This window comes from Equus przewalskii, chromosome 6 (genome assembly GCF_037783145.1).
Source record: "Equus przewalskii isolate Varuska chromosome 6, EquPr2, whole genome shotgun sequence".
Taxonomy (NCBI): Eukaryota; Metazoa; Chordata; class Mammalia; order Perissodactyla; family Equidae; genus Equus; species Equus przewalskii.
Genome location: NC_091836.1, coordinates 523003 through 550436, shown reverse-complemented (window position 1 = coordinate 550436; position 27434 = coordinate 523003). Strand labels below are relative to the sequence as shown.

At 65.8% G+C, this 27434-nt stretch overlaps 2 protein-coding genes across 4 annotated transcripts; one reads left to right on the top strand and one right to left on the bottom strand.

Annotated features, from left to right (window-relative positions):
- Nucleotides 1-1439: 1439 nt before the first annotated feature.
- Nucleotides 1440-7975, top strand: POLR2E (RNA polymerase II, I and III subunit E). Its single transcript, XM_070622216.1, has 8 exons — nucleotides 1440-2625; nucleotides 3990-4164; nucleotides 5448-5563; nucleotides 6141-6221; nucleotides 6783-6841; nucleotides 6939-7017; nucleotides 7123-7205; nucleotides 7531-7975. Exons 1-7 carry the CDS (start codon nucleotides 2569-2571, stop codon nucleotides 7186-7188), a joined length of 633 nt encoding a protein of 210 aa, XP_070478317.1. The 5' UTR covers nucleotides 1440-2568; the 3' UTR covers nucleotides 7189-7205; nucleotides 7531-7975.
- A 3516-nt stretch (nucleotides 7976-11491) lies between these two features.
- Nucleotides 11492-27431, bottom strand: ARHGAP45 (Rho GTPase activating protein 45). 3 transcript variants are annotated; one of them, XM_070622213.1, is made up of 23 exons: nucleotides 27148-27431; nucleotides 24786-25116; nucleotides 22039-22182; nucleotides 21739-21823; nucleotides 21565-21637; nucleotides 21318-21384; nucleotides 21065-21202; nucleotides 20925-20989; nucleotides 20667-20777; nucleotides 20514-20594; nucleotides 17550-17738; nucleotides 17186-17323; nucleotides 16894-17084; nucleotides 16650-16777; nucleotides 16472-16555; nucleotides 16210-16314; nucleotides 15932-16104; nucleotides 15340-15528; nucleotides 15113-15250; nucleotides 13961-14187; nucleotides 13666-13876; nucleotides 12820-12928; nucleotides 11492-12408 (listed from the first exon to the last, which is right to left on the bottom strand). In XM_070622213.1, exons 1-23 carry the CDS (start codon nucleotides 27283-27285, stop codon nucleotides 12032-12034), a joined length of 3492 nt encoding a protein of 1163 aa, XP_070478314.1. In that variant the 5' UTR covers nucleotides 27286-27431; the 3' UTR covers nucleotides 11492-12031. The 3 variants fall into 3 exon arrangements, with proteins under 3 accessions (XP_070478314.1, XP_070478316.1, XP_070478315.1); XM_070622215.1 differs by lacking the exon at nucleotides 27148-27431 and adding an exon at nucleotides 26047-26433; XM_070622214.1 differs by lacking the exon at nucleotides 27148-27431 and adding an exon at nucleotides 25829-25963.
- Between the last annotated feature and the right edge of the window lie 3 nt (nucleotides 27432-27434).

Here is a 27434-nt window from a genome sequence, read left to right as displayed (position 1 = left end):
GAACAGGATGCCACTCCTTGTCCTGGTGCTGAGGCCACCCAGTCACCGGCAGGACTCTGAACCACTGGCATTGCAGTCGGGTTACCAATTGAACTCTCTCCCCGGAGCACGGTTGCGGTTAACATCTTATGGGGTCGGTGGGCCGGGTAACAGCTGGGCCCTGCCAGCCTCTGGGGGTCCCGAGGCCCACCTGCTCCCCATGATCCCTCCCTCTTCTCTCTCCCCTGCCCTGAGGAGCCATGAGACGACCTCACACCCACATGCCCCCCAGCTGCGGCCACCTGCTGCCCACCGGGCCCTCCCCCTGTTGCCATCCAGCTGCCTCTCCTTGGGCCCAGGCTCACTCGCCCCTTTGAGGCCCCAAGAGTTCGCCCCCTGCCTGCTGCCCAGATTTGCGAGTCATTCCAGCAACCTAGACGCCCTTTCTTTTTTTTTAAAGGTTGGCCCTGAGCTAACATCTGTTGTCAATTTTTTTGTTCTCCTTCTTGTTCTCGCCAGAGCCCCCCAGTACATAGTGTATATCCTAGCTGTAGGTCCTTCTGGCTCTGCTGTGTGGGACGCCGCCTCAGCGTGGCCTGATGAGCAGTGCCACGTCCGTGCCAGGATCCACACTGGTGAAACCCCGGGCTGCCGAAGGGGAGCTCAAACTTAACCACTCAGCCCCGGGGCCGGCCCCTCTTTCTCTGTCTTGAAACCCACTCCTGACTGTCTCCCTCCCCAACCTCTCCAACGTCAGCCCCTCTGCTCCCCTTCGAATCCATGTCCACATCTCTCACTCCTTTCCTCCCGGAAACCGCCCCAGCCAGGCCCCCTCCTTGGATCTGCCCTCCTCGTGGTCACCAGCGGTGTCTGCTCGGCACGAGTGTCCCAATCCTCAGGCCTGCCTGACTCATCCCACGGTGGCTTTGCCAGTGCCTCCCTCCCTCCTCTCCCTGCAGACGCCTTCTTCCCCTGGTCCGGACACCTGCCATCCTCCTGCTCTTTGTCTACATAAGGACCGGTGCCAGAGGTGCACTTGGGAGCCAGTGGAGGCTCTTCCTGTCCCCGTCGTACGGGGCAGTGGGGCAGGGAGACCCTCAGCGTCTGCTGCTTCCTCCCCTACTTCCGGCTGTCAGTGAGCGGCTCCGGGCTCTGGGGCCCATCTCCACTGCGTGTCGCCCTCCGCTCCAGCCTCACCCTGAATTCCAGACTCGTATCCCCCCGCCTCCTCCCATCTCCTCTTGGGGTCCCACCGAGCCCCAAGCTCACCGCATCCAAGACCCCCTCCGCATCTGCCCCCTGCACCTACCGCTCCAGAATCACCCCACCCTGTCAGGGCAGCTCCACCCTGCCTCTTCTGTCTCTCCCTCTCTCATCTCCACGTCCCGTCCACCTGCACATCCTGTGGGCACTGCCTTCAGAATTCCCGGAACCTGCCCACCGCTCACCCCACCCTAGTCGGAGCCACCCCCATCTCTGGCCAGGACGCGCTCCTCATCCTCAGCCCCTCCCTGTCTCTCTGCCTCTGCCCTGCTGAAATGCTGACGACGGCTGAAAAAGAAAACGCAACTTTTGAACCCGGCCAAGGACGCCTCCTGGGATCTGCCCGGGGTCACCCCTGACCTCCTCTCTACTCCTCCCCCACACTGCCAACTCACCAGGCGAGGTCCAGCCTCAGGGCCTTTGCATGGGCTGCCTCCTCTGCCTGACACACCTCCCTCCAGACGTCCCCAGGCCTCCCTCCCTCTCCTCCTGTGGGCTTTTGCTGGACTCTCCCCTCCCTGCCGTCCCTGACCATCCCACTTGAGACTGCAAAGCTCCCAGCTCCTGTCCTGCTCTGTCTGTTCTTTCACAGCACTGTCACCTTCTAACATACTTTATAACTTATTTATGATGAGACAGGCACAGTCTGGGGTGGGGTGGGGGGCGCTCTGCGGACCGGACAGGGGACGACCGAGGTGGGAGCACTTAATAAGCACCAGGAGCTAGGCCAAGCTCCTCCCAAGCACGACTGTCCCTTTAGATTCTCAGCAGACCCTCTACAGTGGGGACACTTTATTAATTCCATTGTGCAGACGGGAAACTGAGGCTCAGGGGCATTCAGTTGCACGTGGCCAAGAGCCAACTGAGAGAGCCGCCCTACAGTTGGAATGCACCCATGTTTATAGAGCGCCTCCTAGGCCGCCCGACCGTCTCTGAGAGGTGAGCAGACCCCTGCCCCCTGCAGGCCTCAGTCTTCCCGCGCACACCTCACTTCTGCCTGTTGGGATTCTAAACCGCCGCCCCAGGCGGACGTTGAGAGGAAACTACAACTCCCGAGAGGCGTTGCGGTCAACGCCTCGCGAGAACTTCTGATGTGCCTGGGGACGGTGCCGTTCGCACGCCTCTCGCGCAGCCAACCGCCGCTCTCAGAAGGCTCGGGCTGCCCTTGGCGCTGCCGGGCTCGAAGGTCGCTGCAGTCAGGCGTTCGCTGGCGACAGCCCTGCACTGGGCGGATGAGGTGGGGGCCTGACCGGAGCTCGGCGCAGGCGCAGTGGGCGCCGGTCCTGCCGGGCGCAGGCGCAGTGGGCGCGAGCGGCGGCGGCAGCCATGGACGACGAGGAGGAGACTTACCGGCTGTGGAAGATCCGCAAGACCATCATGCAGGTGAGCGGCGCGTGGGGCGCCCCGCTAGGCGGACGCGGGGAGGGCGGGCCTCGCTGGGCCACGCGAGGTGGGCGCGCGGCGGTCCGGGGGGCGGGCGGCGAGCGCACGGCCCGGCGTGGGGAACGAGCCTGTCCGCGCCGCCCGGGCGGCTGGAGCCGAGGGGTCGGCCAAGGCGGAGTCCCCGGGCCAAGGCGGGGCGGGGACTGGGGGACCAGCGGCCGAGGCCAGAGTCCGGGCGGCTCCGGGGGCGGTGTCTGCGGGGACGGGGGACCCCGCGGGCCGGCGGCCGAGACCAGAGTCCAAGGCCAGAGTCCGACCGGCCCCGGGGGCGGGGTCTGCCCGGGATGCTGACTCTGTCTCTGGGTCGTGGTCTCCCTCGAGACGGCAGACCCTGGGTCTCCCTCTTGTTTATATTTCTGGAAGGCGGGGCCACCCCGCGTGCGCAACACAGAACCCCAGAATCGTGGGCTTGGAAGGCACCCGGTCAGCTGGCCTGACCTGCCGTCCAGCGAGGACGTCCCTCTCTGACCTTTCGGTCTGGTGGCTATTTCTGCGCCTCTTCCGCCAACTTGGAGTTTCCGGGGCTGGCTGGGGTGGAGTGACCATGGCAGGCTGGCTAAGCAGTCGCTGTGCCACGTGCATTAAGCCGCCCCTGGGAGGGGACCAGTGTGATCCCCAGAGGCCCCCACCCGTACCCCCCCGAGGCGTGGGCCTCGACCAGGACCACCCAGCCTCGCAGGGCTGTGGGGACTGAGCCGGGGCAGCTGCCCCCAGCCTCTCCCCCGCTTTGCAAAGTGACCTTGAAAACAGACCAAAACGGCTGTGCTTCAGGCTGATGGTGTTAGGGGCCCTGAGAGAGCAGACGTGAGGGCTCAGGAGGGAGAATCGGGCTGTGGGGACTTCGGGGGAGACAGGGCGGGAGGCGTCTCTGTCCTCTTCTCGTCGACCCCACGCAAAGAGCCCCGGTTTCTGAGCACCGGCTCTCAGGCCGTCCCCCACTTTATGGACTAGAGTCACCCGGCCCACCCAGCAGCCCCTTCCCGCCCAGCTGTCTCCATCTACCCTGGACCCCAGGGCTCCCCCTCAAGTCCCAGCTGTCCCGCTGCACCCCAGTCACAGCCCCCTGTGAGGCTGGGGATAGGATGACAACAGGCATGGCCGCTGGTTCCCTGGAGCAGGTGGGGCTCTCTGGGGTGCGCCCGGTGTCTGTGTCCACTTGTGCCGTCCTCTCCTCGGGCCTCTACACACACCGCCTGCACCAGGCCCCAGCGCCCCACACGGTCCTCTGCAGCAGCCCCGTCCGGCCCCAGATCTTGCCCTGGTGCCCCCGCCACCCTGGGTCACCTGGCTCTGTCTGCCTGCAGCTGTGCCACGACCGTGGCTACCTGGTGACGCAGGACGAGCTGGACCAGACGCTGGAGGAGTTCAAGGCCCAGTTCGGGGACAAGCCGAGTGAAGGGCGGCCGCGGCGCACGGACCTCACCGTGCTGGTGGCCCACAATGACGACCCCACCGACCAGATGTTCGTCTTCTTCCCGGGTGAGGGCCTGGCTGGTCCTCCCGGCCGTGTGTCCCCGAGGGGTCACGGTCTGGTGGCGCTGTCTGAGGGCCTGCTCGATCTGCGTGTGACAGCCGCCTGCTGTGTGGCCCAGAGTCTATACCGGGCCTCGTCCTTCTGCCCGCCCTGGGAAGAAACCCCCCTCGCTCTCCTGACTGTGGGCGATGCCATTGACCTCTGACCCCTCTCCGTGCCTTGTCTAGCTTCTCTCTGCTCGTCCCCTTCCTTGTCCTCTCTTCCTCGGACATTTCTCCGAGCAGGATTATCATAGGCCTCCCTGCTGGGCTGCCAGCCCCTCCTGACGTTGGGGCGCCCCTGCGCTCAGATGTGCCACGGGGCAGGCTGAGGCTCCTTCCCAGTCGGTTTGCTCGGCTGCTGTAAGGAAACGCTGCAGGCTGGGGCTCAGACGCCGGACCTTAACGTCTCTGGTGCTGGAGGCCGGGGCTCCAGGTGGTGGCAGGGCTGGTTCCCCCCAGGCCTCTGTCCCTCCGTGTGGACAGCTGCCTCCTCCCACTCCTCCCGTGTTCATCCCTCTGTGTGTCTGTGTCCTCGTTTTCTCCTCATAAAGGACCCCAGTCAGTTGGATCAGGGCCCGCCTTCGTGACCTCCTGTTAGGATAGTCACCTCTTTGAAGGCCTGCCCTCCAGGTGCAGTTGCAGCTTGAGGTCCCGGGGTTAGGACTCCACGTGGGGGTTGGGGACACAGCCTGGCCCCAGACACTGCCCGTCAGTGGAGTGAGACTTAGCACCAGGATGAAGGCCCGGCTTGGGATCCCCATCAGATCCTGGTGGCCGCTGCCCGGGCACTGACCTGCTGGGCTCATGAGGTCCAGTGGTTCTCGAGAGACAAGGCCCCAGGCCCAGTGTGCTGCCGAGAGTGCGAGGGCTCCCACCCCTGGTGGTGGGGGGATGGGACCCGTTTCCATGCCGGGACCACGCTCTCTGGGTCAGCTGACCTGAGGTCTTCACACTTCTGACTCCCCAGCAACGCATCTCACGGGCTCCCAGACTAAGGAAGCTGCTTAATCTGGGGTTGCCAAAACTCAGGACCAACCGAGACCTGGATCCCACTCCCAGAGAGGGTCCTGGAGGGCCTGGTGTTGGCGCCTCTCAGCTCCCCAGGCAGCTCCCTGTTCTGGGAAACAGCGACTCAAGTCTCATTTTGTACATGGGGAAACTGAGGCCCCAGAGAGGGGGAACGGCCTTGGCATGGGCCCGAGGGCTCGAGGGGCCTCGCCTTGAGACCAGCTCTGCTGTGTCCCCAGAGGAGCCCAAGGTGGGCATCAAGACCATCAAGGTGTACTGCCAGCGCATGCAGGAGGAGAACATCACCCGGGCCCTCATCGTGGTGCAGCAGGGCATGACGCCCTCCGCCAAGCAGGTGGGCCCTCCACGGCCCGGGCGCCTCGGCATGCTCCGAGCCCGACCGCTTCCCGTTCTGCCCTGACCCACGCGCCTCGCTTCCCTTCCCCTTCTCGGGCGCACCCGGTGTGGGCACTGCCGCAGCTGGATGCCGTGTCACCTTCGGCTGCTGGAGGGGACGCTGTGCCCGCCTGCTCCTGGGGTGCAGCTCCGGGAGCTCAGGATCTGAGAGGGAGCTGCTGTCTGAGTGGGCAGGATGGGGTGTCCCCCAGGGTGGGCCCTGCGCCCCCTGTCTGGGTGTTGGCCAGGCCTGAGCAGAGGCTGGTGGTTGGGATGGAGGAGTGGCCAACACCTTTGTCCCCTTGCCCCTGGGGGCTGCCTGAGGGCCCCACGTGGTAGGGCGGGCCGGCTTGTCCACTGGGCAGGTGTTCCCGGTTTATGACGCCTGGCGTCTTGGGGCACCAGAGCAGCCACGTTCAGCTCCCCGCCTGCCAGCGGCCTCTGGGGAAGAAGTGGGTGGGGTTGTCTCAGGGGACTCAGCAGGGGGCAGGCAGGGTGTGCCCCTGGGCCCTGCTGAGCGCGTGCGTCTCTTGCAGTCCCTGGTCGACATGGCCCCCAAGTACATACTGGAACAGTTTCTGCAGCAGGAGCTGCTCATCAACATCACGGAGCACGAGGTGGGCGTCTGGACCCCAGGGGAAGGGGGGTGGGCCCCGGGCCCCGCCCACTGCCGGCTGAGGAAGATGGGGGTGAGCGAGGAGCCCAGGCTGGAAACCCACCCGCCCCAAAGCCCCTCACCAGTTCGGGGCCGGCAGAGATGCAGGGTTTGTGGGAGAACGGGACTCTGGGGAGACAGCCCCGAGCTGGGCGCGCCCGGCGTGTGCAGAGGTCTTTGCTGAGGGACACAGAGCAGGGGCCTCAGGCTGTGGCCCCTGGGCGGGAGCAGCAGCCCCAGGGGACTCGCTGCCATGGGCTCCCACCCCGTCTGCAGCATCAGGGACTCTGGGCGGGCTGGGATCTCCTTCCTGGGAGCCCCAGGGCTCCTGGAATTCTCCTGGTGGCCGTCTGCGTGACAGTCACGGGGCGTCAGGAGGGGTGGGACTCAGGCCGGGACTCCGCACACGCCCTGAGCGCCTGGGCTGACATTTCACACCAAGGAAGCGACCCCGGGCCCGCCCTGCACCCCTCCTCCGCGTGGGGCACACGGGCCTGGCGCAGACCTGGGTGCTCTCTCGCAGCTGGTCCCGGAGCACGTCGTCATGACCAAGGAGGAGGTGACGGAGCTGCTGGCCCGGTAGTATCCTTTCTGGCCCCTCCGGGCCGTCCCCTCCTGCTCCCTCCTCCCCACTTTGTGTCCCCCGCCCCGAGTGCCTTTTCCCTGACTCTGCGTCCAGTAAGCTGCGCGAGAACCAGCTGCCCAGGATCCAGGCCGGAGACCCCGTGGCGCGCTACTTCGGGATAAAGCGAGGGCAGGTGAGAGCCCGACCCCCTCTGGCCCTGGGGACCTGCTCAGCCTCCTTCAGAGCCGGCGCCCTGCCCCGGGAGACGCGCCCCAGCTCCTGCTTTCCCGCCTCGCAGGTGGTGAAGATCATCCGGCCCAGCGAGACGGCGGGCAGGTACATCACCTACCGGCTGGTGCAGTAGCCACCGCCCGCCGCCAGGTGAGACGGACGCTGAGGCCCGGCGGGGGGCCTGGGCAGCCAGGCCTGGGGTGGGTGTCTGTCTCTCCCGGCCCATGTGCAGGAAGGTTCCCGCTCCTTCTGGTGTGCGAGCCCCACGCGGTACCCACCCCGCTGAGCTGCTGACCCGAGCGAGAGCCCAGCGCAGCCATGCTTCCCCGCCCAGTCTCCCCTGTGCCCCACACCCTCCCGTCCCTGGTTCCCCCGCAGCCCTCAGGCCACCTCCTGGGGGCCTGGAGGCTCCCCGAGTCCAGTCTGGGCAAGCCCAGTTCCCAGGACAGGTGTGACCGCCTCTTCCCTCGTCCAGCGCCTGGGAGACGGACACGCCCTGACCACCCTGCCCGGCAGTGGGCGAGGGGGCTGCCTGCCCTGTGGGACCCGCTCTCCTGAGGGCCTTGCCGCTGCTCCTCTGGACCCCATGGCGGAGTTGCCTTTCCTGAGCTGAGGTCCTTGTGGCCTCGCCTGGACGCTGAGCCACCTCGGATTCCGTGTGACGAGCGTCCGGAGGGGACAGGATGCCAAGGGCATGGTGGCAAACAGTCCCAGCTCCTTCCCCCCGCTCTGAGCGCCCCGAGTGGGCCCTGGCTCCCATCTCTGGTCAGCCCTGCCGTCGCCGTGTCCCCTGAAGGCGGCCCTGCCACGTCTGTGTGAGCCTTGAGGGCAGCGGGGGCGGGATTAAACCTCATCTGGGTTTTCAGTTAGGATTGAATGCTGCGTGTTTTAAAAAATTAAACATATTTTGAGTAAATAAACTTGCTAGTCTGAAACCACAGGGGAACAGCAGGCCTCGCTCGGTGGCAGGATGGCGCCCACTGCCCAGCGCCTGTCCCACCCGCGGGCGCCGGGAGCTTGCGCCTGGCCCCTCCCCGAGCACAGGGCGGGCCGTGCTCCACGCCCGCTCCCTCGTTTGTGTCATGGTGCATTTCTTGCACAGAGGTTTGGGGTCAAACTGCCCACTTTTCCCGTTTGGTATCCGATGTGAGACGGCCATCCCCGCGCGGGTACAGCAGCCGCCATATTTGTTTCCTCCGCTTTGTCAAGAGAGTTCACATCGGCACAGCTCAGGCCTCTGCTGCCAGGTCAACAGGGGAGCTGACTCGCGGTCGTGCGCCCAGCACCACAGTCACTGTCAGATGTCCCATCTCCTGGCAAAGCAACCCCATCCCGTCAGCATCACCCCTCGTCGCCCCCCAGCCCGTCGCCCCCACGAGCCCGCTCTCTGTCTGTGGGTCTCCCGTCCATGGGGTCACACACCGTGTGTCCTTCTGTGTCTGCTTCTCTCCCTGAGCGTCGTGTGTGCAGGTCCGTCCACGTGTGGCTGTGTCAGGGCCTCGCTCCCCTTCACAGCTGCGTCGTGCTCCAGCGTGTGGACAGACACGTGGGGGTCCGTCAGCCGTCGATGGGCGCTGGGGTCGTGTCCACTCTGGCTGTTGTGAGTCGTGCAGCCGTGGGCATCCATGTAGGTGTTTCTTTCTTTCTTTCTTTTTTTTTTTTGAGGAAGATTAGCCTTGAGCTAACTACTGCCAGTCCTCTTTTTGCTGAGGAAGACTGGCCCTGAGCTAACATCCGTGCCCATCTTCCTCTACTTTATATGTGGGACGCCTACCACAGCATGGCTTGCCAAGCGGTGCCATGTCCACACCCGGGATCCGAACCGGTGAACCCCGGGCCGCCGAGAAGCAGAAACTGCGCACTTAACCGCTGCGCCACCGGGCCGGCCCTCACGTAGGCGTTTCTGTGTGGATGTGCGTGTGTGTTTTCTCGGGTGTGAGCCCAGCAGTAGAATTGCTGGGTTGTGTGGAAACTGGTTGCCCTTTCTAGAAACTGCCAGATAGTTTCCACAGCGGTGCCGTTTCGCGCTCCCAGCAGCCATGCACAGACCAGTTCCTCTGCATTGCCCGCGGGTTCCTCTGCGGTCCGCTGGGCGCGTGAGCTGGCGGCTCGCCGGCCCTGACTCATCGTCCTGATGACGGTGACGGCCAGCCACCTCCCGGCTTACTGGCCTCTTGCGTGTCAGCTTTGGAGAAACGTCTGTGCAGAGTCTGCCCTTTGTCTCGCTGGGTCATTTGTCACTTGTCATTTTATTACTGAGTTGTGGGAGTTCTTTATATGCTCTTGATGCAAGTTCCTCCTCAGATACACAGTTTCCAAAAACTTCTTCCCCTTTTTTGTGTTTCTTAAATGTCTGCTTGTAGGTTTGCTGTTTACACGTGGCCTTAAGTCCTGGGTTTTACTTCTGGGCGTTGCATGATGTGACTTTATCTCCACAAGCAGACACTGGTCTTGACCCGTCCATTGAGCATCTGGCAGGGCCTTTTGTCACCCCCCGAACGGCCCCACTGCTACGTAAACCCCCAGATAGACGGGTCTGTTTTGAGATTCTCTTCTTTTTCATGGATCAGCTCAGCTTCTTAAAATGGCAGTGTGTCTAACAGTAGGAAAAGTCTCTCCTTCCCCCCAAATGAGTGTACATTGTTCCCAAAATCATCTTGGCCAAAATGAGCCAGACACAGAGGGACACACACTGTGTGGTCCACTCACAGGAGGTCCCCAGAGGAGCCACAGCCACAGAGACAGAAAGTGGATGGGGGGCCAGGGGCTGGGGGAGGGGTGGGAGTCAGTGCTTCCTGGGGACAGAGCTTCAGTTTGGGGAGATGGAAGGTTCTGGAGACGGATGGAGGGGACAGTGGCACAACCGTGTGAATGTCCTTCATGCCGCTGAGCTGTGCCCTGAAAAATGGTTAAGATGGTCAGTTTATATTATGTATCTTTTGCCACCATAAAAAAATTGGGCTGTTCTTGAATGTTTGCTTTTGCAAGTGAGTCCTAGAATCAACTCGTCAACGTCCGCAAAGATTCCTTGTGCTTTGGGCGGGTTTGCTGTGGCTCTGGAGCTGGGTACCCACCTGCCCTGCCCCCGTACGAAGGGCCTTGGACCCCTCAGCATGCTTTCAAGTCAGCTCTGTGGAGTGAGTTTGCCCTTACCTCCCAGCCTTCGTGCCCCTCCCTCCGGCAGCACCTGGCTTTCCGTTGTGAATTCGCCCCTTTGTTGCTTGGGGACCAGATCCTGCCTATGCCACCACACACAGCCTGTCCAAGTCCCCGAGATGGGCTCAGGGTGGGTGGATGCTCTGTGACACCTGTTTCAGGGCTTCCACAAGAAGCACCCCCTCCTGGGGGACGGGTCGGGTGAGGAGGAGGGCCTGGGCATTCACACAGCCCCAGGTCACTGTGACATGCTGTGAGCCTGGGTCAAGCCATGCCTGAATCTGGCACCACCTTGTGAAGCCAGGCGACTAGGCAAATTATGAGGTGTGTCTCCAACAGCATCCAGAGCCCCGAGTTTGCAGGCCTCGCCAGGCCCCGGGGAGATGCTTTCGCACCTGCAAATGGGATGCTTCTCATGGCATTTGCTCTCTGACTGACGCCGGTACATGGGAAGCTGCTGTCCGGCTGAGCACTGATCTGTTACATAGTTTGGTCTGTTAATTCTTCTGACCTTTTTAAAAATGTAGATCAGGGGTCAGCAAGTTTTTTCTATAAAGGGCCAGACAGTGACTATTTCGGCTTTGCAGGCAGGTGTCCCTCTTGCAGGTACTCAACTCTGCCTCCAGGAGGGCAGGAGTGGCCGTGGCCGTGGCCCTGCGCCATTCATCAGGTTGCAAAACACGGCCCTGGGCTGTCCTTCGCTGGCCTCCCTTCCAGCTCTTTTTTAGGAAGCTGCTGCAGGGGGCGGTGCGGCCACGTGAGGGGCCCCGGGGCTGCTTTTATCCTGACGCTGTGAGTTCCGGATAATTCTCCCTTGTCGGGTGGAAAGTTGGGTTTCCTCTCCGCTGGGTGTCCTGGGCCCTCCCACATAAACTTCCCTGGGGGGGGGTCTCCGAGCTGGGCAAGGGATCAGTGATGGGAGCTGGGGGGTCCCAGATGGTGGCCCTGGCCCTCCTGAGGGTCTTCCATCTAAACTAAAGGGAGTTGAAACCTCAGTTCTGCTGCACAGCGGCCACGGGAGGCCGGTGCCTGCCGCCCCGGAGCATCTCCGTCATCTGGAAGGTTCTACAGGACAGCGCTCAGCTCAAAGTTGACCTGAAGCGGTCACCTGACCCCTGAGCGTCTGCACAGCCGGCCTCGGAGGCCCTGGGCCCTCACACCCAGTGGGCTGTTCGTCGGGGCATTTCTCCTCCTCACAGCCCTCCCCAGCGAGGAACTGGGACAGCCTCAGGGCCCACTGTGTCCCTGTCCCCAGGCCACCGCCACCAGAGAAGACGGGCTCAGAGTAAAGACTTTATTTTAAGCAAAATAAATGTGCGTATCGAAGAAGAACGCCCTGACCCAGACAGACCTCACTGGGTACCTAACCCTGGTGGCAAAACCCAGTTTTCTGAAAAGCAAGGGCATCCTGAGGCCGCCGCTGGGCCCCCGCTGTCCGGCCACCAGGGTGGCCTTCCCAGCCCTCGACGCAAGTCAGGGCAGAGCCTGCGGTCCGGGGGGCAGCCGGCCTCCAGGGCAAGGCAGGGGTCGCTCAGTGGCTTTCTCTGTCCCCACAGCCCCACGGCTACTCCTGAGAGCATGGTCCCCCAGCTCAGCCAAGCCGGGCCTGCAGGGTGCAATGGAGCGCAGGGTGGACCAAAATCTCACACCATACTCCTGGAAGCTTCCGGAAAAGGGGGCCAGCCATGCCCTTGGCGCTGCAGGCTGGAAGCAGGAGGCCTCATGGTGCCCGGACGTCGTGGCCCAGGGAGCCGTGACCTGGCCCAGGCACGCCACAGGACAGGAGCCAGGAATGGGACAGGCCTGCCGCACCGCCGCAGCTACACCAACTCCGGCTGCCTCCCCGGGCCGCTGCCCGCCGGGACTTGCCCACCATGGAGCTGCAGGGCGGGCGGCTGGGCCTGGGCCACGTTGTTGCTGCTCTGGTTGGCGTTGGACTCCGAGAGCCGCCTGGCCAGGCCTTCCCCGAGCCCCTCCCAGAACCTGTCCCCGTCCCCGGCCGCCCCGGCCTCAGCCCCCAGCTGCTCCTCGCTGCCGCTGCAGCTGTCCCGGCCCTCGTCCACGCTGGCCTCGCTGCCCTGCTTCTCCAGGAGGCTGAGGCGGTGCAGGGCGGCCCCGCCCACCGGGGACAGCAGGTCTGTCACCTCCTCCAGCTCTGAGTCTGAATCGTTGGAGGCGATGTGGGATTCTGGGAAGTCTGAGAGAGAGGGAGGGAGGGACAGAGGGACAGAGAGAGAGGGAGAGAGACAGATGCCCTGAGACCAGGAGGGGACCCGGGCTCCGCTGCCTGTGACACTGCGAGGTGGCCCCCCCTCAGCAGGCACAGGTCTCGGCTTGGAAACCTCCCCCCGCAGAGGAGGTACAGTCTCGACACTCGGGGTCATTTCCATTTCTCAGCATTGTCTACACACCTTGAAAGGGCATCTCTTGTGTTTGCAACAGATAAAAGCAATGAATGGACAGGTGACACACGTGGTGTCCGTGGGAGGGAGACAAAACCCACGGGCAGAGACATGGACCCACGGCGCCACGATCCACCCACCTGCCTGTCTCCCGGGTCAGGCGCCGGCTGCTGGCAAAGTGCCCCCCATCCCACCACACCGCTCACCTCGGCCGCCGTCCTCAGCCTCCTCCTGCAGGGCGAAGGCAGCCCCCTCACTTGCCTCCGGGTACGGCACCTGGACCACCACCTCCGCCCGCTGGTGGGACGTCCCATCCTGTGGGGGTGGGATGGAGGTCAGCTAGGGACCTAGATGCCCGCTCAGCCCCAGGTCCGTTTTCTTTCTTGTAAATTAACTACATAGAAACCGTAAAAATTGTTAACACCCGCTGCTGCTGCTGAGGATGTGACAACACCCCATCCCCATGTCATAAACAGGCCGAGGTTGTCCCATGGGGCAGACGACCTTGGCCAGAAAGGCTGGGCCCCTGCAGGGACACCAGGACGGGAGCTACCGTCCTGAGGCCACACCCAGGCGTCTGCCTCCCAAAACCTGGGACCCGGCCTCCCCTCCACACTGAGGGACACTGGCAGAGGGATTAAAGACACGCAATGGGGACTTGAGTACAGGAGCAGGAAGCTGCTCAGAAACCAGTAGAACTTGTAGACGTGAAAGGAGAGCCTGACGGCCAGAGAAAGTGGCAGGCTGGAGCCAGGGTGTGAGGAGGTGCTGTAGCTGGCACAGAGACAGGAGACAGGAAAAGGCCAGTGGAGGGCAGAAGAAGAGGGGGTGGAAAGACAGCCACAGGGCCTTTGCACAGCCTGGGACTCTCCCCCAGACCTGAGCCAACGCTCCATCAGGTCTTTGCTTAAAATATAACTAAAAGGCCACCCCTAACCTGACCGCCCAGTGGAAACCAGACGTCTCCCAGTTCTTCCCGTCTGCACCCTGACAAGGGGGCCAGACTCACAGCCCCCACATGCTCACGGAGCCTGGCACCCCTCACCCCTCACCTGGCCCCCGAGCGCTTCCTCGGGCTCCTTCTCAAAGACCAGGCTGTAGTGGCTGATGAGGGTCTCGATGATGCGGGCCTGGTGGGGGTAGTCGACCAGGGAGGAGAGGGACACGGTGGCCTCGGTGGGCCGTGGCCGCAGCAGCGTGGGCCCGAACACGATGCCCAGGTTCCCTGGCGTCATCTTGTTGTCCTGCTCCACCTCCACGATCCTGGGGCGTGTCAGAGGGCACAAGAGCCATGTCAGTCGCTCCCCAGATGCCGCCCCCCTGGACCCCGGCCCGGCTGGCCCTCACCTGCGCAGGTGTCCTAGCAGGTACCGCAGCGTCGCCCAGTTCTCAGGCGGCAGGTCCTGCAGCAGCTCCCGCAGCCGGCCCGCCATGGCCACGGCCGCAGCCTCACTCTCGGCCACATCCGGCCGGCCCCGGGATGCTGCCTTGGCCTCCGCCTCCGCCTTCAGACTGTCCTTGGCCAGCCCCATGAGCTCGTGGTAGAAGCGGAAGGAGATGAGTGGCTCCGGCAGCTGTGGGGCATCAGGTCAGGTCAGGGGTCAGTGGGCCCGGTCCGGCTTCGGCGTGTCCCGCTCCGGCCACGTCCCCAGCCTACCAGCCCCACCCCTGCCTGGCACCGACCCTGCCCACTCTGTACCGACCACGCCCCCACCCTAGCAGCCCCAACCCTGCCAGGCGCCGGCCCCGCCCACTCTGTACCGACCACGCCCCCACCCTAGCAGCCCCACCCCTGCCTGGCACCGACTCTGCCCACTCTGTACAGACCACGCCCCCAGCCCAGCAGCCCCGCCCACTCTGTACAGACCACGCCCCTAGCCCAGCAGCCCCGCCCGTGCCAGGCGCCGGCCCCGCCCACTCTGTACCGACCACGCCCCCACCCTAGCAGCCCCACCCCTGCCTGGCACCGACTCTGCCCACTCTGTACAGACCACGCCCCCAGCCCAGCAGCCCCGCCCACTCTGTACAGACCACGCCCCTAGCCCAGCAGCCCCGCCCGTGCCACGCGCCGGCCCCGCCCACTCTGTACAGACCACGCCCCCACCCTAGCAGCCCCACCCCTGCCTGGCACCGACCCTGCCCACTCTGTACAGACCACGCCCCCACCCTAGCAGCCCCACCCCTGCCAGGTGCCGGCCCCGCCCACTCTGTACAGACCACGCCCCTAGCCCAGCAGCCCCGCCCCTGCCACGCCCGCCACGCCCACTCTGTACAGACCACGCCCCCAACCTAGCAGCCCCACCCAGGCCAGGCACTGGCCCCGCCCACTCTGTGCAGACCACGCCCCCAGCCTAGCAGCCCCACCCAGGCCAGGCGCCGGCCCCGCCCACTCTGTGCAGACCACGCCCTAGTCTAGCAGCCCCGCCCCCTACGCTGGCCCCGCCCCGCTAACCTCAGGTCCTGGCAGGCCCAGCATCTGCCCCAACTTGGCCGCCTCACCTGGCGCAGGTAGAGTTTGAGAACGTTGCTGATGTCGTGGGGCGGGGCCTGTGACAATTCCACCAGCTCCTTGCCAGTCTCGAACGCCTGGCACAGCTTCTCCACGCGCGTCTTCACCCCGTTGACCCGGTAGATGCCCTGTGGGGGCCGCAGTGAGCGTTGGCCCACGCCCGCCTCCCCTCCCCGCGTCCCCCAGGGCGGAACCGCGCCGTCCCCGGGGTGGTCACCTTGGTGCGCAGCGCCCGCCGCTCGATCTCGCAGACGCACTTCTTGACGATGAAGGGCACACCGTCCGAGGTGCTGCGGGCTGCCTGGCTGAAGTCCTGGCCGAAGAGCTGCAGGCGGCCCTGCAGCTTCTTGTGGCCGCACTGGATGGCCAGGGTCTCCAGGCACTTCTTGTGGCAGGCGAGGCAGCACTGGGGGGTCGTGGAGTGAGCCGACCCCTCCCAGCCCCCCAGCCCAGCACCCAGGCCCCTGGCCCCACCTCCTGCCTCCTCCTTGATGCCCTCACAACCGCCCCCTACATGAGCCATCCAGATTGCCGCTCAGAGCTTGCTGTAGCCCCTCAGGGCCGACAGACGCCCTCCCACGCTGCCGCCCACCAATCCAGCCCTGATCCTTGGTTTTTCTCCCACAGCCCGCCGGCTCCTGCCTCCAGGCCTTTGCATGGGCTGTGCCCTCCACCGGGGACCCTCGCCCCCCAGTAGGCTCCAGGTCTCCAAATGCTCCCGTTTGCACCTCGCTTAACATCCCTCCCGCACTCCGCTCCGCGTGGGACCTTCCTGGCTCCCCCTGCGCCCTGGGGTCCCCCCCACGCACCTCCTCGCACTCGGCGCCCTGGAAGTACACGTAGCTGTTGCACTCCCGGCACTTGGCGGGCGTGCGGAGCTTCCGCAGCCGGTGGGTCCGGGCTGCCTTGGACAGCCCCACGTGGCGGAAGGGCCCGCTGGGAATGGCCACTGACAGATCAGGGGCCATGCCGTTGAGGTCAGCTGGGGGCGGGCAGGGAGTCAGCCTGGCCGAGGCAGGTGGGGGCCAGGCCCACACGCCCAGTCCAAGCCCCTGTCCCCCCAGAGCCCGGGTAGGGGCCCCCTCACCTTGTTCAAAGGTGGACCCCTCTGCACTGCCCTCCTGGTCCGCCAGCTCCTCACTGGACGACATGGTGCCACTGGAAGACATCCGCTGGAACTTCTTAAAGTCCCCTGAGCAGGAAAAAGGAGGTCAGACACCCCGAGGCAGGAGGGACCGGGCCACCAGGTGCTCCCCGGATGGTCCTCTGCGGTCACACTCTCCATCACCCCGGCTGCACGGTGAGCCCACCGAGGCCTCTGCCCCCAGCCACCGGGCAGGTCCCTTCACCTGGGCTGGAGCTGGGGTCCAGGCTGCCGTCTGCGTCTGAGATGGAGATGGGCCACGACTTGTGCACCTGGTGCCCGCGCCCACCTGCGGAGGGAGGCACCTCCAGTGAACGCCTGAGGGGGGCTGAGAAGGTCATCAGGGAGGCGTGGCCGCCCCCACGTCCCCGCTGGGCACTCACCCCTGCGCTCCTTGGCCAGCGCCCCATCGTCACTGGGCCCACCTTCCTCCGGGGGGCTGCCCGCAGCCTCCGCCCCCGCCGCGTCGCCAACGTTGAAGCTGCTCTTCCGGGTGCGCATGACCGGGGACCTGGTGGGACACACAGCCAGCAGGCGGGGCCGTGATGGGGGTCACAGAAGCACGGTCACACCCGCCCCCATCACAAGCGGGCAGCCCGGCCCCCTGGGCACGCGCAGACGGCGTACCAGGAGCTGGTGGAGACGTGGGGCTCGAAGTCATAGTGCACGTCGGGCTCCTCGCCGCGCTGCAGCTGGCGCACGTAGGACGCGTACTGCTGGCCCGGGTCGTACAGCTTGCTGCTCTCGCAGAGCATCTGGAAGTGCACGGGCAGCGGCGCGGTCTGCATGTGCATCGTCTGGTAGTAGGAGATGGTGGCCTGTGGACGGAGGGGGCGGTGCGCACGGCGCGCGCGGCAGGGTCAGGAGGCTGCCCCGGCGGCTGCCCCGCCCCCCGCGCGAGGGCGCACCCGCCACACACCGACTTGATGGTCTGGTCGCTCTGCCGGATGACCTCCTGGATCTGCCGGAGCGCCGTCACCTTGGCGTCCTCCAGCCCCTGCTTCTGCGTCTTGGCGTCCGCCACGCACGTGCGGTACGTGGCCATGGCTTCCTCCGCCTGGGGTGGGGCCAGGGGACACGGAGAGAGGCCTGAGCCCGGGGTTCCGCCCTCAGGGCATCGTGAGGCCCAACACAGAAACCCAGCCCGCAGAAACGCACGGGAAGGCACTCCCGGCGGGGTGCACAGCCCGGAGAGCAGGGGAATTGCGCATGGCGCCCCGGGATCTGCCGCCACTGGGTCTCGCCCCCTCCGCTGCCCCCCTCCCCCCACTGCCCGCCCCCACCTTGTTCTTGGCCTCCTCCTCCAGGCGCCGCCGCTTGTCCAGGGTCTTGGAGGCGGCGCCCCCCGCCCCGGGCCCGGCGCTGGCCTGCTCCTCCTCGGCCTTGGCCACCAGCGCGCGCGCCTTGTCGTGGTCGTCGCAGCGCTGCGTGTAGCCTTGCTTGGCCTTGCGCAGGTTGTATTCCGCCTCATGCTGCGGGCGGGGAGCGACGAGGCGGGTCCTGAGCTGGCTCCCCAGCTCCCCTCGCCCTCCCCACCCTATCAGCCAGGCACCGAGCCAGGCACCTCGGCCACCCACATCTTTTGCACCCAGATCCCAGGACCCAGTTGGGCAAACAGAAGCCCCTGCCCAAGAACCGACGGCAGAAGAAAAGGAGGAAACGCCTACGGTGGGACCCCAGGAGGAACGAGCGTCTGCTGTGCCCGTTTTACAGCTGGAGAAACTGAGGCACAGAGAAGCTCAGAACGAGGCAGGAACTACACCATCTGCTGACACTGACACGACACCCACCCCCGCCAGCGCGGGCAGCCTCCTGTGCTCCTGTCTCTTTCACTTCCCGTCTGACAGACGACAGCAAGGCCACCCAGGCAGGAAGCTGAGCACCCTCAGGGGTGGCAGGAAGAGCACGCTGTCAACCCCGGTGGGCCTTCCGGGGGCCACACCTCACAGCCCGCACCACCAGAGGTTTGAACGTAGAGATAAAAACTCGTACAGGTACAGAGAGAAACCACGGAGAATTTTTTTTTAATAACCGCAGTGCGGCGAAGGCCTTTCAACGTGTGACATGAAACTCAGAAACCATAAAACAAAAGACTATCACCAACAACAACGGATTTCTACCTGGCAAAGTAGGCCACAAGTAAAGTCAAAGTCAAAAAACAAACTGGGCCAGGGGGGTTGGGGGGTCTGGAATGCACATCATCAAGGGCTGGGTTCTCTCATATGTAAACAGCTCTGGCAAATCAATAAGAAATAGGCCATTGTCTAATCCAAAGTGAGCAAGGATGCAAACCAAGAGTTCACAGAAGAGGAACAGCGGTGGCTGAGGCTGGCACACCCACGCTCAGGCATTCCATTTGGGCACTGATCCAAGATAAACAATTGGCCTCACATCCCAGAGATGAGAGACAGGGGCACAAGCTCGTCACAGTAATGGTGTTTGAAATAACAGCAGCCCAGCAACAACTGAACTGTCCATCAATAGGGATTTAGTGGAATAAGCCATGTGGCCTCACAGCTGAGCGTTTCACGTGGACTGAGATGGGTGAGCCTCTGGGGGTGGAGGCCAGGAGCAGAAGAGGCTGCTCACCCAGCCGTCACCAAGGGCACAAGAGGAGGAGCTGCATATATGCGGGTTGGTGCTGGAAGGAGCCCCAGGACAGCCCTTGCTGGAGCTGGGCGTGGGGGCGCCTTTCCACAGGCCCTGTTAACAAAGCTAAAACGCAAAACCCAAAGATACTAGTGCCCTTGGAACGACCCGAAAGAGAGGTGGGAAAGAGTACCAGGCAGGAACCTGGAGCTCCCCCAGGCCCGAGAGCAGCAGTCACCCTCCACTCCACGCAGACCCACCCCTTGCACCCCCAGCAGGCACCGTTCGGCCCCAAGCCTGAACCGCGACAGGGAGTGGGGTGGGTCTGGGGTCTCCCCTGTGCAACTGGGGGCCATGGGGCTGCAGCATCTTTGAGGCAGGATCTGCTCCCACTTGGGACGCCAAGGCCAGCCCCACAGGGTTAGAAGGCCACGATGGCCAGTGTCCGAAAAATCCGGATAGGACGGCCCAGCCCATGCTGCGCAGAGGCCACCCCACCCAGGCCCTTTCCTCTGGACCGCCCCCCTCCTCCAGGACACGCCCATTTATCCCAGACACGCCCCTTCCTCCCTGCTCCGCCCCTTCTTATGCCCCGCCCCTCCATCCCAGACACGCCCCTTCATCCCTGCCCTGCCCTTCTTATGCCCCGCCCCTTTGTCCTGGGCCCGCCCCTTCTTACGCCCCGCCCCTCCATCCCAGACACGCCCCTTCATCCCTGCCCTGCCCTTCTTATGTCCCGCTCCTCCATCCCAGACATGCCCCTTCCTCCCTGCTCCGCCCCTTCTTATGCCCCGCCCCTCCATCCCAGACACGCCCCTTCCTCCCTGCTCCACCCCTTCTTATGCCCCGCCCCTCCATCCCAGACACGCCCCTTCCTCCCTGCTCCGCCCCTTCTTATGACCCGCCCCTTGTCCTGGGCTCGCCCCTTCTTATGCCCCGCCCCTTTGTCCTGGGCCCGCCCCTTCTTACGCCCCGCCCCTCCATCCCAGACACACCCCTTCATCCCTGCCCTGCCCTTCTTATGTCCCGCTCCTCCATCCCAGACATGCCCCTTCCTCCCTGCTCCGCCCCTTCTTATGCCCCGCCCCTTGTCCTGGGCCCGCCCCTTCTTATGCCCCGCCCCTTTATCCTGGGCCCGCCCCTTCTTACGTCCCGCCCCTCCATCCCAGACACACCCCTTCATCCCTGCTCTGCCCTTCTTATGCCCCGCCCCTTTGTCCTGGGCCCGCCCCTTCATACGTCCCGCCCCTCCATCCCAGACACGCCCCTTCCTCCCTGCTCCGCCCCTTCTTATGACCCGCCCCTTGTCCTGGGCCCGCCCCTTCTTATGCCCCGCCCCTTTATCCTGGGCCCGCCCCTTCTTACGTCCCGCCCCTCCATCCCAGACACACCCCTTCATCCCTGCTCTGCCCTTCTTATGCCCCGCCCCTTTGTCCTGGGCCCGCCCCTTCTTATGCCCCGCCCCTTCTTATGCCCCGCCCCGTTGTCCTGGACCCGCCCCTTCTTATGCCCCGCCCCTTCTTATGCCCCGCCCCTTTGTCCTGGGCCCGCCCCTTCTTATGCCCCGCCCCTCCATCTCAGACACGCCCCTTCCTCCTGGCCCCGCCCCTTCCTCCTGGCCCCGCCCCCTTCCTCCCGGCCCCGCCCCGCCCGGGTACCAGCTTCCTCTGGGCGCGATGCCACGACTCCTTGATCTCCTTCCTCCGCTTCTCATGCTCCAGCCGCCGCAGGTTCAGAGGCTGGGGTGAGATGGGCCATGAGTGGGGACCCCAGCACCCGCCCCCAGCCCGCCCCCCGGGGGCGCTGCCCACCTGCATGAAGGTCTGTGTCTGCAGCGTGTTCGCCGCCTGCACCAGGCCGTGGCCGAAGTCCGCGTCCTGCTCCAGGGCCAGCGAGTAGATGGACTGGAGAGGCATGGGGGGCTGCGGGGGCGGGGCCAGCCGTCACCGGGGTGGCACAGGAGGGGTGCCCCAGCATCCCAGCCCTGGGGGAAGCCCTGCCCCCTCCCGGTGAGTGTCGCCACCTTGGCACAGATGGGAAACCCCTGCCCGGCGCCCACGCGGCCCCACCTCCTGCAGGAGGCTCTGTCTGCAGTTGTGCACGATCTTCTGCAGGCCTTTGGCAAAGTCCATCTCTGCAGGGGGGAGGGGCGTGAGTGCAGGGGGAGGGGCGCTCCCGCCAGACCCCACCCCACGGACCCAGCGCTCACCCAGCGTGCTGCGCTTCTCCAGGTAGCCGATGAGGTCCTTCATGTACTTGGCCATGTTCTTGGCATAGTGCAGCGCCGCGTCCACGCCGCCCTCACAGCGCTGCAGCAGCACGTCCACCGCCTCGGGGTGCAGGCCGCCTTCGGGGGAGCGGGGGTCTGCTCAGGCCCCACTGAGCCTCCCACCCTCCTCGGCCCCAGGCCTCTGCCCCGCGGCCCACCCTTCAGGCACCGGCCATGAGCGGCTCAGACTTACCCTCGTCCCCATCCTCGGTGCTGGCGGTGGCGCCGTCACTGCCGGGGCCGTACAGGCTCTCCATGGACTGTCAGGAGGGACACAGTGAGGCCACCCCCGGGGGTGGGGCCCTGCGTGATGCCCACCCTGCTGGGGACGGTCCAGCCCCCTGGACAGAGAGGGAGGCCCAGGTCTGCAGAGGGAGCAGGGGGGACTCACCCACCCTGCCAGCCTGACCCTGGGCAGCATCCAGGCCGCCCCTGCTCACCTGGCTCGGGTCCCCGGGGGGCACCGACAGGAGGGTGCTGCTGTCCACTTCGCCCATGAGGAACTCGGACACGCTGCGGGGCCGGTGGGGTCAGCCTCAAGAGGCACATGGGCTCCCCCCCTCCCCCACCCCCTACTCCCACTCCGCACCCTCCCCACCCCCACCACCGCTCACGTGCTGCTGAAGGAGACGGCGATGGTCTCCAGGGCCTTCTCAAACTCCTGCTTGTCTGAGTCATTGTTACACTCATAACGGAAGGCTGGGAGGCAGAGATGAGGACAATGGGGGTTGGTCCACTCTGGGAAGTGACCACCCCTGCAACTAACTGAAGGGGGCCCTTAGCCCAGGGGGAGCATTGAAGCAGCTGTGCCCATCAAACTCCTATGCATCCTTCAAAACCCACTTCAAAAGTCCCCTCCTCTGGGAAGCCCTCCCAGGCAGAGAGCCCTTGCTGCCCTGTCCTGACCGGCTGACCTTTGATCTTGGCAATGAGGGTGCCGGCAGCCGTGAGTGTCTCCAAAGTGTTCAGCAGTGGGTACTTGGAGATGACCTGGTGCATCACACGCAGGGCCTCACCCAGGCGCTCGTGGGCCAGCGGCCGGCGGGCCTCGAGGAGGTCTGCTGGGCAGAGTGGGTGTGAGTGGGGAGGGAGGGGCCTGGCCCCAGGGAAAGCCTGCCCACCTCCTCCTCAGAGCTCCTGTCCCCTGGTGGGGAAACTGAGGCAGAGATGAGCAAGGACAGCTGCCCGAGTGAGGCTCTCTGTGGGAACTCAGGTGAGGCACTGACCCTCCCTGGACTGCTGGCCAGTCCCCTCTGCTCAGAACACTCCTTCCTCGTCCCTCCAGAAAGCACACTCCCGCTTATCCTTCAAGTTGCTGTCCTGGCGCCTCCTCCTCCATGCAGCCCGCCTGCCCCAACCCCTCCCGGCTGCTCAGGGCTCTGCCCAGCTCCCTCCCTGCCTACTTGCCTGTCTGCCTGGGCCTCCAGCACCCCGTTATCTCACTCCCTCCCTACAGCCACCCCATGAACCAAGCACTCTCATCATCCACCCGTTTTGCAGATGGGGAAACTGAGGCACAGAGAGGGGAAGTCGTTCCTCGAGGATCACGGAGCTCTTCCGTTTACGCTAACTCTGAAAGCACGAAAAAAACCAGCAGGCAGAAGGACCCCGCCTCGAGGCTTCCCTCCAGGGCAGCGGGGAGCCACAGAAGGTGTCAGGGGAAAGGAGGGCGAGGTCGGATCCGCGCTTTGGAAAGCGGCTTTAAACGCCCTTCTCGAACGTTCTTAACTGGAAACAAGCGGCGCGCGCGGGCGGACAGTGTGCGCAGAACGCCCCCCATCCAGCGGGAACGGCAGCGGGAGGGAGGAAGGAGAGGGGCCCCCGACCCCCCGACCCCCACCCGCCGGGAAGCGGACGGCAGGCGGAGGACGCCGGCGAAGCCCCGACGGGCCCCGCTTGGCGCGGCCGAGGCAAGCGCGCGGCAGCAGCTGCGTCCTCAGCGCCACGTGCTCCCGGCCGGACTGGGGGACCCCGCTCTGTCCCCTCACCTCGGGGCCCCGCGCGGCCGCGCACTGAGCCCGGGTCCAGCGCCGGGGGCACCGCCCCGCAGAGACGCGGGGCGCGGGGCCCGGGAACGCGCAGGATGGACGGGGCGCCTGGCGGGTCTGGGGGGGTCCCCCGGCGGCTGGCTGGCGGCCAAACCGGCTCTGACCCGTCCGGAGGCCCCACCCCCGCCGAGGGAAGCCTCGCCCCGCCCCGCCCGCCCGCGGGCCCTGGCTGGGTCCCCGGCTCCCCGGATTCAGGGCGCACGAGCCTGGGACCCGAGGCGACCTGATTCGGGGGATGGGGGGGTGGACGGGCCGAGAAACTGAGGCCCAAAGCCGAAGAGCAGGGCGCGAGGAGGCGCCGCCCGGAGGGGGCGGGCCGGCCCCAGGAGACCCCGCCCGGCCCACGTGGACCCCGGCGCGCGCCTCCGCCTGGGCTGACAGCGCCGGCGTCCCCAAGACGCCGTGTGGTTCTCACTGTCGCCACAAGAATCGCAATAGGCCGAGGACGTCCGGGGACAGTCGGCAGCCTCGCGGGGCGCGTCGTCGCCCCGCTTCACAGATAAGACACTTGAGGCTTAGAGAGCGAGGCGACTCGCCCGGGGTGTCCCAGCTCGGCGAGGGGCGCGGCGCCGGGACTGAACCCACATCCTCCCTGCTCCAGGCGCTTCCCCCAGAAGGGCGCCCCCGCCGCAGCCCGACCTCCAAGGAAGCGCCAGGATGGGAAAGGAACCGAGATTACGGTTTCCCCAGGAAACAGCTCGGCCGCCCCTGGGACCAGATAACCCGGGGCTCCCACCCCCCTCCCAGCATGGGCGGGGTCTCCGCTGGCGAGCCCTTCCTTAGCGGGCGCAAGGCGCAGAGGCCCCTCTGCAGGGTGAGGTCGAATCCCGTCTCTGGCCTCTCCTTGGCTGAGTAAGCTGGTGGTCAGAGGCCCACTAGGGCCCTCGGTTTCCTCATCTGCAGAATGGGTGCCCACGGGGGAGCGGGCGGGAGCGCCCGGCACGGCCCTGGCACTGCGGTTTCCTGAGGAGCGTGCAGGACCCACACGCTGCGCACGAGGTGCCTGCCCGCTGCCAGGGGCAAACAGGAAGCAGATGAAAATAACTCGGCAGGAAGCCCGCCTGTCAGCGGCCTCGTGGAGGAGAAAACGGAACCGCCGTCCCACAGGCCCCTCACTCCCGAAAACTCCTGCAGCTCGTGCACTGGGCCTACCCCCTGTCCCTCCTGAGTCTCTCCAGCCTGCCTCCAGTCCACCTCCGTCCAACATGCAGAGCGGACCTCGTCCCACCTCTGCTCTAACACCTTCTGTGGCTCCCCATTGCCCCAGGATAATGTCCCGGGCCCCTCTGCCTGCCATCCTCAATGCCTTCAGCCTCACACACTTCAAACATCAGCAACACCCCAAACCCGTTCCCCCAAATGCATCTGCATTACATGTTTCTGAGCATGTGTGTGCACCACATTCCCTCTGCCTCAATGCCTCTTTCCCTGCTAGTTGCCACCAAACTCCTACACATCCCTCAGAGCCTTAGCTGCAATGGCTTCTTCCATGAAGCCCTCCTGCCAATCCCCTTCTGAGCCTCCCCAAGTGCTGCCTTGACCCCACCGTGTTTAGGATACGTGCGGCCGGCTCTGCCCCCCACCCAGGTCTTGGTGCCGCTGTGGGTTCTCACCATCACACAGAACACACTCCCTGAGCTTTTCCAGGCCCTCCGCGAAGCGGGCCACGTCGGCCAGCAGCTGGGAGATGTCCTCCGTGGTGTCGGGGCAGGGTCCCTCAAAGGGCGCCTCAGCGGGGCTGGCGGCCGTCAGCGGGCTGCGGTGGGCCCGGCCGAGTGTCCGGGAGCCGGCGCCGGACAGCGGGAAGCCGGCGGCGCTGGCGTGGCGGCTCAGGCTGGTGGGCCTCTTGAGCGTGCCGGTGGCCTTGACATTGCAGCCGGGGCCCAGTAAGTCCACGCCGGGTCCGAGGGACACGGTGTCAGCCCCATCTTTCTTGGGCAGCTCCTAGGATAGGGGGTGGGGAGCTGGTAACGCTGGTGCTCCAACCCCGGGCACTGCCTCAGTTTCCCCAGAAGGGAAGGGGGGCGCTGGAGGGTCTTCACTCTGACCCCATAGGGGTCAAAGGCCAGAGGTCAGAGGGCCGAGATTTGGTGCCGCGCCCCTCCCACACCTGTTACCCAACATCCTCTTCCCCAGAGCTTTCACAAACAACCGTCGACCCAAACCACAGCCAGGGGCGTGGCCTGTGGGGGTGTGGGGGAGGAGGCACCCCGCTTCCTGGTGGGGGGAGGGAAGGCCAGGGGAGGGTCCTGGATCCTGTAGCCCCCCTCAGGCTGCTGCGCGCCACCTACTCCCTGGTAAAGACCCCTCTGGCGATTCCCAGAGCCCGAGGGTGCAGTGGACGCCCGGTCCCACAGACACCCCCAGGCCTTGTAGACACCCCCCGACCTTGTAGACCCCCTGGGCCCTGGAGACACGCCCCAGGATCCCCTTCCATGGTCCGCTGCCCTGTAAACCTCAGGCCCAATGACTGCGCCACGGCTCTCACGTCCAACGGCGCCCCGAGCCCCCAAATCTCCTGAGCCCCCCTCCCACAGAGTCCAGACGCACTGCCGCCCCCACCCCAGCACCCTCCCCACCCACTCACTCCCAGGGCCCCGCCACCGGCTCTCGGGGAGGGGGATGGAGGATGCGCGCCCATCCCAGAAGCTCCTACCGTGAGCTGAACGCCGGGGTCGCGGCCGGTCCCGCGCGGCGCCCGCAGTCCGGCCCGGTGGGGGCTGTAGCTGGCCCGGGACCCCCGCCGCCGGCCCAGCATCGCGCTGCGCGGCCCCCGCCCCGGCAGCCCCGGCGCAGGATGCGCCCGGCCCCCTGCTGCCCGGTGTCTCTCCGAGGTCCCCGCCCGCCGCGCGCTCCCCGCAGAGTCTCACTCACCCCCGCGGGCGGCGGGATGGGGCTTCCCGCGCGGTTCTTTTTGGAGATAGAAGGGGTTTTCATGAGTTCTCGCTTCTTCCTGGAGAACATGCTGGGGCCGGGGCCGCGCGGCCCGAGGGCGAGGGCTGGGCTGGGGCAGGCGGGGGTCTCAGCGTCGCAGCTCCGGGCCCTGACCGCCTCGGGACCACATTGTCACGGGCCACCCCCTCCCCAGCTGTCAGGCCCACGTGACAGGCCCTGCCCTCATTGGCGGGTCCTCCCTCCACAGGAAAAGGCCTCCCGAGGCGGCGACGCAGGCCCGCCCCCCACCCACCCTCCCTCCCGGCCTCAGCCTGCGGCTCGGCAGGGTGGGCTCGAAGGTGGGGTCCCAGGCCCCGCCCCCAGCCTGGCCCCGCCCCCAGCTTCCGCTTTCGGGCTCTCCGCGCGCGTCGGAGCGCGCGCCGCCGCCTGGCACCTGCGCCCCGGGGGGGCGGGGGGAGGGCAGCAGAGACGCTGACCCTCGCGCGGACACACCCGGACGCAGCCAGGAGTGCAGACACGCGCGCACGATCCCACGCAGGGACAGGCTGGGACACGTGCTCAGACGCGCTCCGCAGATGAAACGCGTGACCCGGAGCTGTGCACGCGGACCTGGGACGCAGACACCCGTCCTCTCACGGGCGACCCCCGCCCCCGGCCTCCTGCAGACCCCAGGGTCTGGGCAGCGCAGGGCACAGCGGGTCACGTCCCCCTCAGTCCCGCGCCGGCACTGGCCTCGGCCCAGCTCCCCACCCCCATCCCCGTCCTGCATTCCAGGGCGCACGCTGCCCCCCCGGACGCGGTGGGCAGCAGAACTGACATGGCAGCGCTGATAACACGCCCGAGGCCACCAGGCCGACTCCTCACGCCCCTGGCAGGGCCCCGAGAGCCCAGATCCCCGCCTCCTCCCCTCCCTGGGTCCCCATCCCCTCCCATCACCCCCAAAATCACCTCTTCTCTCGGATCCCCCCTAGTCGAGCCCCCTCCCCTCCCCAATTCTTACTCCCCTTCCTTTCCGAAGTCCCACCGTCAATCCCAAAACCTCATCCCCGTTACCTTCCCCAGCACGGGCCCCCCACTGACCTCGGCTGGGAGGGCTGGATCTCCCGGGCACAGGGCGCGCGTGCCGCAGCCCGTCACGCCAAACCCAGCTCTCCAGGCCCGGGTCCATCCGCAGGCCCAGCCCAGAAGTGCCTTGAGGATCCTCTGCCCACCACTCATGGCTCTGGGGGCCGGGATGAGGGGTGATGGCAGGCTCGCTGGGCGGCTGGCGGGTGGGCTCCCGGCCTGGTCTGGAGGCCTGAGCGCTGGGCCGCCCCTGCTGGGCTTCTCCAAGCTGCCCCGGACATTCCCGAGCCCTGACCTCATGC

Coding starts and splice junctions, on each gene's coding strand:
- POLR2E (XM_070622216.1), top strand. CDS start 2,569: ATGGACGACGAGGAGGAGACTTACCGGCTGTGGAAGATCCGCAAGACC. Junction 5,564..6,140: donor TGACGCCCTCCGCCAAGCAG/GTGGGCCCTCCA, acceptor CGTCTCTTGCAG/TCCCTGGTCGACATGGCCCC. Junction 6,222..6,782: donor TCAACATCACGGAGCACGAG/GTGGGCGTCTGG, acceptor GCTCTCTCGCAG/CTGGTCCCGGAGCACGTCGT.
- ARHGAP45 (XM_070622213.1), bottom strand. CDS start 27,285: ATGAGTGGTGGGCAGAGGATCCTCAAGGCACTTCTGGGCTGGGCCTGC. Junction 20,778..20,924: donor GACAGAGCCTCCTGCAGGAG/GTGGGGCCGCGT, acceptor CCGCCCCCGCAG/CCCCCCATGCCTCTCCAGTC. Junction 16,315..16,471: donor GGACCCCAGCTCCAGCCCAG/GTGAAGGGACCT, acceptor TTTCCTGCTCAG/GGGACTTTAAGAAGTTCCAG.